The sequence below is a fragment of the Thamnophis sirtalis genome, unplaced genomic scaffold, assembly GCF_051295495.1.
Source record: "Thamnophis sirtalis isolate CommonGarterSnake01/CBP01778 unplaced genomic scaffold, rThaSir2_p1.2 scaffold_2, whole genome shotgun sequence".
Classification (NCBI taxonomy): Eukaryota; Metazoa; Chordata; class Lepidosauria; order Squamata; family Natricidae; genus Thamnophis; species Thamnophis sirtalis.
In genome coordinates, this window is record NW_028261382.1 from 48,066,335 (window position 1) to 48,076,206 (window position 9,872).

The 9,872-nt window shown below is 46.3% G+C and overlaps 1 protein-coding gene across 1 annotated transcript; it reads left to right on the forward strand.

The window, feature by feature from the left end:
* The first annotated feature begins 528 nt into the window (after positions 1 to 528).
* Positions 529 to 8,791, forward strand: RBM8A (RNA binding motif protein 8A). Its single transcript, XM_087705340.1, has 6 exons — positions 529 to 687; positions 2,428 to 2,487; positions 4,676 to 4,753; positions 4,874 to 5,010; positions 7,573 to 7,709; positions 8,252 to 8,791. The coding sequence occupies exons 1-6, from the start codon at positions 621 to 623 to the stop codon at positions 8,295 to 8,297; spliced, it is 525 nt and encodes a 174-aa protein (XP_087561466.1). The 5' UTR covers positions 529 to 620; the 3' UTR covers positions 8,298 to 8,791.
* Positions 8,792 to 9,872: the final 1,081 nt, after the last annotated feature.

Sequence of the window (9,872 nt, forward strand, 5' to 3'; positions counted from 1 at the left end):
TCTGAATTCTGATCACGTGGCCATGGGGATGCCCCAACAGTGGTAAGCATGAAAAACGATCATAAGTCACTTTTTTTTCAGTGCCGTCGTAACTTTGAATGGTCACTAAATGAACATGCCAGTTGCCCATTGTGAAGCTTTCAAGAAGAGACTGGACAGCCATTTGCCTTAAAATGGTATAGGATCTCCTGCTTGAGCATGGGGTTGGACTAGATGACCTCCAAGATCCCTTCCAACTCTGTTATTCTGTTCTAACTCTTGTTGACTTCAAGCGAGTTAAATTCAAGCAGCCATTAGGAATTCGACGCTGCAATGACCGCCGCCGCCGCAAGGGGCAGCCTGCGACGTCCCTCTTATTCCGATTAGAATCCTCCTGAAGGTGGCGGCGCCAGATCGCGCTTCCTTCTCAGGAGCCACGCTGCCCGAAGGTGTCGCGCAGACTCAGTTGCCGTCTTGTACGTCGACCTCCTCTAAATGGCTGATGGGACCGCCTTCTCCCTTCTTCCCAGGAGGCGCTGGCACTTCCTGTCCCGGCCGGAAGCTACCCCGTCCCGCCTTGCGAATTTGTAGGCAGCGATTTCGACGGCCGCCTTGGAGGAATTTCGCTTAGTGGACCGACCATGGCTGACGTGCTGGACCTTCACGAGGCTGGGGGCGAGGATTTCGCCATGGACGAGGACGGCGACGGTACGAGTCTCACGCCATTCCCTTTTAGGCCGTCCCCGCGTCGCAACAGCCCTGCGAGGTGGGCCGTAGAAGACCGGCTGAGGCCTTCGAGGCTGACTATCTGCGCATGCGCGCTGCTAGCCAGGGCTTAAAGCGCCATGGGACACATTTTACTGGTTATTTACTTAAATTTCCCAATGAACCAGTGGAATTGCTTGTCATCAGAAGTTATGGGATCTCCATTCCTGGAAGCTTTCAAGAAGAGCCTGGACAACCATTTGTTTGTGGTACAGGATCTCCTGCTTGAGCATGGGGTTGGACTAGATGACCTCCAAGGACTCATTCCAGCCCTGTTATTCTGCTGTTTTGTGGAGCTTCCAAGAGCTCAACCGGTGTACCTGCCCGCTAGACGAGAGAGAACAGATTTTGAGCTTAGTCTTTCACAGAACCGAGTTGGAAGGGACCTTGGAGGTCATCTGGTCCAACCCCATGCCCAAGCAGGAGATCCTGTACATTTTAAGGCAAATGGCTGTCCAGTCTCTCCTTGAAAGCTTCCAGGGATGGAGCACCCATAACTTCTGGTGGCAAGCTGTTCCACTGGTTAATTTGAAAAAAATGTGATCGTACATCCCTCAGTAATTTTTTTCTCCAGACCAGACGTAGTCAGATTTGCATTGGGGCTCTCCTCCATTGGTCTGAAAGGCTCTTGGGTTTCCTGCTTCAGCAGGGGGTTGGACTAGAAGACCTCCAGGGTCCCTTCCAACTCTGTTATTCTCCTCTCTTCTGAGTTTATTGTACATCACCCAGAGCCCCTCGGAGGAAGGTTGAGAAATATGAAATATAAATAGGGAATAAGTAAAAGAAATGTAACACCAAGGTTTAAAATTATTAATGTTTTATATATTGAGGTTAAAACCATGTTGTAGTTAAAAAGCTGTTCTCCCCGCTCTTCTGTGGATGGGCTTATTTTCTGCTGTGTATTCTGGATTCTTGTCTTCGTTTTTATTCTATTTTGCGTTTAACAGTTAAGAGGCTTACTCTGAATTTTGTTACTTTCCACCAAAGATCCTTTCTTTCAGGTCGTCCTGTGATTGTAGGAGAAATGGCCCTTTTCTTAGCTCGGTTCAGTTCTTACCACTAAGAATTTTTTCCTAGTATTTACTTCTAATCTATTTCCTATTTCAGGTGGTCCTTGACTTACGACCACAATTGAGCTCAAAATGTATGTTGCCAAGTGGCAGATTTTTCAGAGAGTTTTGCCCCATTTTGCAACTTTTCTTGCCGCGGTTGCTAAGTGAATCACTGCCGTTGTTAAATTAGTAACGGTTGTGAAATGAATCTGGCTTCCCCATTGACTCTGCTTGCCAGAAGGTCGCAAAAGGGGAGGCGGCCGTCATAAATATGAACCAGTTGATCAAGCATCTGAATGTAAATCACATTTTATTTTATTTATTTTATTTTGTCAAGCATGAATTAGATAAGATATGTATAAACATGATTATGAATGCATGAAATGGATTGGATGGATGGATGGATGGATATAAATACATCACTATGGGGATGATGCAATGGTTACAATTTTGTGAAAAAATGGTCATAAGATCCCTTTTCCAGTGCTGTTGTAACTTTAAACAGTCACTAAATGAATGGTTATGTCAAGTACCTGCATTATGAATTGTGTTTTCAAAGTCACTTTGCTAAACGCTTTCCATTCTTGGTTGCTGCTGTTAATTGATCCAACTATATTTGGTTTCTCTTCAGAAAGCATCCACAAATTGAAGGAAAAGGCGAAGAAAAGAAAAGGCAGAGGCTTTGGGTCAGGTAAGTTGTTCTTTTGGTTTAGCTGCAGCTGTTCATGAGGACTAGAAACCAGGAGATAGTGTGTTTCAATCCAACCCTAGGCATGAAAACCAATTGGGTGACTTTGGGCCTGTTACACTCTCTTAGCCTAATTTACCCACACAGGGTGGTTATTCTTTTGGCCCGCCAGTCGCCAACGGAGCTGGCAGCCAAGTCGGATAGTGAGGAGGTTGGGGAGCAACCTGGGCCAGTCCTGGAGTCTGGGGAAGGCTCTGATGAGGGCTCTGGGTCAGACTCCAGCTGTTCCTTTGAGGCAGAGGAACAGCTGGAGCCTGTTCCCAATGTGCACATGCGCAGCGCTGCCAGACGAAGGGAACAGCTAAAGAATCAGCGAACTAATGTGCTGAAGCCAACCATGCTCTTTGTTAAGGACACTGGCCAGTTGAATACCGATAGATGCTGGTAGGTGTTGTGGCCCACCAGCAGAGCAGGCAGCCAATTCAGACAGTGAGGAGGTTGGGGAGGAACCTGGGCCAGTCCTGTAGTCTGGGGAAGGCTCTGAGGAGGGCTCTGTGTCGGAGGCAGAGAGGTGCCCAGGGCCGTCTGACAGTTATCAGCTGTCTTCAGAGTTTGACACCAGTGAGGCAGAAGAGCAGCTGGAGCCTGTTCCCAGTGTGCGCATGCGCAGAATTGCCAGTCAAAGGGAACAGCTAAAGAACAGGGGTCGACTTGGGAGGAAGGCCAGAGGTGGACGGTGAATGGCTCCTCCCAGAGGAAATAAAAGGGGAGTGGAGTTTGCAGGAGACCGTTGTTCGCTTAATTAGTTCATGACTCTCCGAGACTCCTTGCCAAGTTTTGCAGATGTCGGCCTGGCAGCTCTCCAAGCCAGAGAAGGTCGGTGACTGTAAATCCTCCCTTGAAAGACTTTGCTGGAGATGAAGGAGCAGAATTCAGGGCAAATCAATAAACGAGGTTTTTGTCGGGATAAGGAGTCTGCTTCATGCTCTTGGGAAGCCTCGGTCAGAACAGTTGTTTTGGGAAAAATGGGAGGTAGGAGTATTAGGTATTAGGTATGTTTGCCAATTAGAGTAATATTTATAAAATATTTATTTATAAAACTGGCCTACATGAGGTACAGGCAGGACGAAGAGAGCTAAAATTTGTGCTCGGCCAACTCTAGACCAGAATAAATGCTTGTCTGCGTTATCCCTGTGAGTTTCTCCTAAGGCACATTCCCGTCCTGTGCCAAGCTGTGAGAAATCAAACTGCTTTTGCCATCCCTAAAGCCATGGTGGCACAGTGATTAGAATGAAGCATTGCAGGCTAATTCTGCCGACTGCCAGCAGTTCAATCCTGACTGGCTCAGGGTAGACTCAGCCTTCCATCCTTCCAAGGTTGGTAAAATAAGGACCCAAATGGGAGGGGGGGGAAGAGGCTGACTCTGTAAACTGCTTAGAGAGGGCTGTTAAAGCATCATGAAGCGGTATATAAGTTTAATCTTTTGCTATTCTCTGAACGTGAGAACCAGCTTACAATGCCTCCAGGAACATGTACAGTTACTACTTGTGTTTAATTACATACAGTATGTGAGTGTGTCAAATGTTTTGACAGCAAATGAAATACATATTTAATAATACATATATTAAGTGCAGCTAGAATTATATTTGCACAAAGCTGTCAATGAAGGTAATGAGAGTCCTACAGATGAGAATGTGATTAGGGAAATATTAGAATGGGCAGAAATGAATAGATTTAACGCTTTCTATAAAAAAGAGAAAGAAACTGAATATTATATGAGACGGGAGTTATTTTATGGAAGGTTGGAGAAAAAAACCCAGAAGTGATGAATAAATGGAGACTAGTGAAATAATATATGTTAAGATAGAGATGTAAACAATATGATGATTATATATGATTGTCAAGCTGACCATACTCAATATATTATGTTTTCATTAGAGGATATGTTAAGAGGGAGAAATGAATAGAGTCACAATGCTGATTATTAATCTTGTAAGATTAGAGAATTATCCTCAATTCAATGAATATTGTAAATCTTGATTGGAATGGCACGGAGACATTTTTACCCACACTGTTTAATGGAAGATGATATATTCAAGTTTTTAAAAAATTAATAAAAAGAAGTTTTGTTTCTCTTTTTAAATCTAAAACCTGTTTTCTCTTTTTTTTGCTAATGGTCGTTCCCAAACAGAGGAAGGTTCCAGAGCCCGAGTTCGCGAGGACTACGACAGCGTGGAGCAAGACGGGGACGAACCAGGACCTCAGAGATGTGAGATGATACCCTTGCTTTCCCCCCCCCCCCCTTCCTTTCGGCATGTCAAAAGTCTTTATCTGTTTTAAACGGGCCTTAGGTTCGAGACTCACTTTTGGCCCCATTCTCTTGCCGCAGCGGTAGAAGGTTGGATCCTCTTTGTCACGGGGGTCCACGAGGAGGCTACGGAGGAGGACATCCACGACAAGTTCGCCGAGTTTGGGGAGATCAAGAACCTCCACTTGAATCTTGACCGGCGGACAGGATATCTGAAGGTACGCGGGATCCAATATGGGTCGGTCAACCGGGATCAGAGATTTTGCCTTGCGGGGTTTGGACTCGTGCTGGAGCCCCTCTTCAGGGGACTGAGCGGAGCGTGTGCTGTTCCGGGCGTGGTATTTATAGAGTACCTGTTGCATGTGGCTTTTTAGCTATTGACTAGTTGATAACCTGGCATTGCCTGAGTATTTATTTATTCTTTAAATATATATATATATATATATTAATTTTTAAACATAAAAGACAACATTAAAAAATTCTCATCAGAGTTAAAGCTCAAATGAAAGAGGATATTAACTTTTTTTAAAAGTTTATTTTAGAATATTTTTGTTAAAGATTTATACCCTGTATTGGTTCTGGGAAGTCAGGGGGGGGGAAGGTTGGGGTGGGGGGGGTTTGGGTGGGGAGGGTGTGGGGAGGGAAGTAAACATTTGTAAAAGGTTTTTTTTTAATTTTCAATTTAAAAAAAATCTCATCCATTACATACCGCATGTCATTTGGTTACAAGCGTTTGTGCATCCATATTTTCAGTTACATATACAATCACAGATTTTCCGTCTAATATAACTAGATACCTCACTTTCATTGTACAACTTATATTCAATTACAATTAATATTTCTTTTCAACGAACCTAATTCCCTTGCATTCTCGATTGTCTATTTAATAACCATATACCTTTATGTAATCACTTATTCTGAATATTTTTACACTGTAAAAGAATTTACCAACTGCTGTTTATACATCACTACTTTCGATTATGCATAATCCCACCAATCATCCATCAAGTATTTATTTATTCTAATCCATATATTTATCCTCAAAAATAATCCCACAGCTGACCTTAGAACCCACAGCTGACCTTAGAACATCATTTGTCGGCTGTGACCAGGGGGGCATTTGCCCAGGTTCTCCTGGTGCACCAGTTGCGTCCCTACCTGAATCGGGAGGCACTCGCAACAGTCACTCGTGCCCTTGTGACCTCTAGGCTGGACTACTGCAATGGGCTCTACATGGGGCAGCCCTTGAAGAGCATTCGGAGATTTCAACTCGTCCAGAAGGCAGCCGCGCGAGCGATTGTGGGTGCACCTCAGTACACCCACGTTACACCTATCCTCCGCGAGCTGCACAGGTTACCGATCAGTCTCCGGATACGCTTCAAGGTGCTAGTCATCACTTATAAAGCCCTTCATGGTATTAGACCTGGGTACTTGAGAGACCGCCTGCTGCCTATTACCTCCCAAAGACCCATTAGATCGCACAGGGTTGGCCTCCGGGTTCCTTCTACCAGCCAATGCCATCTGGCTACTACCCGGGGGAGGGCCTTCTCTGTGGCAGCTCCGGCCCTTTGGAACGAACTCCCCACGGAGATTCGGACCCTCACCTCTCTCCAGGCCTTCCGAAAAGCCGTCAAAACCTGGCTGTGTCGGCAGGCCTGGGGTTGATGAGCTCCCCTTCCCCTCTCGACCTGTGTGGCTGTTGGCTATTTTAAATGCTTGTATTGTACTTTTTTGTTCCCTTTCCCCCTTGAGTTGTTCGCCGCCCTGAGTCCCTGCTGGGAATAGGGTGGCATATAAATAAAACAAATCTCAATCTCAATCCCAGACCAAACGTAATTTCTAATGTTGGATTTGCCCCCTTACCAGAGGGAGCCCCCAGTGGAGTACTGTGAAGCCGTTACCATGGCAACTCCACTGCGCTGTACAGTAGAAGCCATTTTAAGGCAGTACAGTAGAAGCCGTTTTAAGGCACAACAGGCTGTATCTTAACAGAACACACACACAAACACACACCTTGGTGTTTTAGGGATGCCTTACCCCCACAGTATTTGTTTCCAGAGAGTAAGCCATCTGCGTACCAAGTTTGGTTAATGGCTGGCTTTTACGTTGTTGGCTGTTGTTTCCTGCTGCTGCTCACCCAGCCCTCGCCTTCTAAGTACTGGATAGGCTGGTGGTAAATCAGCACTCCTGTTGGTGGACAAGGTGCCTGTTTCCTAGGCTCCAATCATTTCCCTGGCTGTTTTTGTCCCTGCTCGTCCAACAACCTTAGTGCGTTTGTTATCCGAGCTGAGTTTAAATGACCATTAGCTGATTGCTCGACACTAGGGGTGTCAAACTCGATTTCATTGAGGGCCGCATCAGGGTTGTGTTTGACCTCGGGATGGGCGCGGTGGGCATGGCCAGGTTGACATTCTGCAGCCTGTGCATGCCCCCCCCCCCCCCCGGCCTCCTGCAGCCCCATGCCAGCGAAAACAGGTCCGTGTGTGCGCGGCCATCCCGATGTTCTGAACGAGGCTTCTCAAGAGCACGAAGCAAGCTCCTTGTCCTGACAAAAACCCTTTTTATCAAGGACTTGCCTGTACTAAGCCAACCTTGTTTGCCGCCTAGTCTGTAACTTATTCTCTAAGCCATGGCTAAGGAAGTCAAAGATAGGTCCTAGATTTGCCAGGACGGAGAGACCTACAAGAGTAAGGTATATGTGAATGAGTCCTTTGTGTCGACCGAGGAATGAGCGTTGGTGAGTGCTCACCTTTTATCTCTTCTCCCAAAACGTCTCGCAGGGTTACACGCTGGTGGAATACGAAACCTACAAAGAAGCCCAAGCAGCGATGGAGGGCCTGAATGGACAGGATCTGATGGGGCAGCCTATCAGTGTGGACTGGTGCTTTGTCAGAGGGCCTCCGAAAGGAAAACGAAGGTAGATTGGTTTGTTTTGTCCCAAAAACAAAACTTCCCCAAATATCAGAGAAGAGCAACAAAGAGGATTAGGGAACTGGAGACTAAAACATGAAGAACGGTTGCAGGAACTGGGGATGTCTAGTTTAATGAAGAGAAGGACTAGGGGAGAGATGATAGCAGTCTTCTAATATCTCAGGGGCTGCCACAAAGAAGAGGGAGTCAAACTATTCTCCAAAGCACCTGAGGGCAGGACAAGAAGCAATGGGTGGAAACTAATCAAGGAGAGAAGCAACTTAGAACTGAGGAGAAATTTCCTGACAGTTAGAACAATTAATCAGTGGAACAGAAGTTGCCTCCAAAAGTTGTGAATGCTTCAACACTGGAAGTCTTTAAGAAGATGCTGGATAGCCATTTGTCTGGAACGGTATAGGGTTTCCTGCCTAGGCAGGGGGTTGGACAAGAAGACCTCCAAGGTCCCTTCCAACTCTGCTATTGTATTATATTGTATCGTATCAAGAGACCGAGCTCCATTTAACATTCTCTTGCTCCGTTTCTGCCTAGGAGTGGCCGCAGAAGAAGCCGGAGTCCTGATCGAAGACGGCGTTGAACGAGGCCTCCGTCGGTGTGCCTCAGTCACTACCTTCCTAACCCACAGACTGGATTCAGATGTGGGAGGGCACAATCGGATAATGCTACTGTAGCATGTAGTCTTGGCAAAAGGGAAGGAGAGGTTCTCGTTTAGTTGCCCTAATTGCCACCTGTTTTAATTTTGGATTTGCCTAATCGTTTTTTATCCCCCCCCCCCCTTTTGGACTGTTGTAGTAAGTGACTTGAGATTTGTACCCTTTGAATCCCATCCTCTTTTCTGTGATTGTAAACATAATTTTTGTTTAAATCCTGTAAACAGTGTAAAGCAAGGGTGTCCAAAACTTGGGAACTTTGAAGACGTGTGGACTTCAACTCCCAGAATTCCCCAGCCGGCCGGCTGGGGAATTCTGGGAGTTGAAGTCCACACGTCTTCAAAGTTCTCAAGTTTTGGATACCCCTGGTATAAAGGATCTCTGAAGCAGAGTTCAGAATAAAAGGCTATGTTTTTTTTAACTGTGTTAACCCTTTATTATTGTTAGTTGCGAAGTCATGTCCAACTCATCGCGACCCCATGGAGAACGTTCCTCCGGGCCTTCCTGTCCTCTATCATCCCTTGGAGTCCATCGAAGCTCAGGCTGACTGCTTCGGTGACTCCATCCAGTCCCCTCCTTCTCTGCCGTCCCCTTCTTCTTCTTTTGCTTTCCATCATTCCCAGAATAAGGCTCTTCTCCAGGGAGTCCTTCCTTCTCATCAGGTGGCCAAAGTCTTTGAGTTTCCTCTTCAGGATATGGCCTTCTAAAGAGCAGTCCGGGTTGATCTCCTCTAGGACTGACCGGTTGGATGGCCTTGCAGTCCAAGGGACTCAATGCAGGAGTCTTCTCTGGCACCAGAGTTCAAAGGCCTCCATTCTTCAGCCTTCCTTGTGGTCCAACCTTCACAGCCATCCATTGCAACTGGGAAAACCACAGCCTTGACTAGATTTGCCATCGCTTTCCTCCCCAGGAGCAAGCCTCTTTTAATTCCTTGGCCTTTATTATTAGGTAAAGGTTCCCCTCGCACATATGTGCTAGTCCTTCCCGACTCTAGGGGGCGGTGCTCATCTCTGTTTCAGCCGAGAACCCAACGCCGTCGAAAAACATCTCCATGGTCATGTGGCCGGCATGACTAAAGGCCAAAAGCATCTTTATTATTATAAATCCCTAAATGGCATAAACATGATTTACACGTACCACTCCTTGTTCACGAGCCCATTTCAAATGTCTACCATATGCCATGTGTATGGCCACAAATTGAGCCCAAAATGTATGTTGTTAAGTGAAACATTTGTTGTTTTGCCCCGTTTTATGACTTCTTCCCCCATTTCTTAAGTGAATCCCTGCACTTAAGGTCTACCTGTACTTCCCTACCTGGGATTGTAAGGAGCTTTTCTGAATAGACTGGAGATTCAGGGTTCCAGTGTCGTGGGAATCGGGCCATCATCGCACTTCAGTGGCCATGGAGCGAGCCCTGGGTGTTGGGCCAACTTGGGTCATGGGAAGGCCGTCTCCCTCTGGCAATTTGGGTTGCTCCTTCAATTTTGCTTGTGGTGACAGAT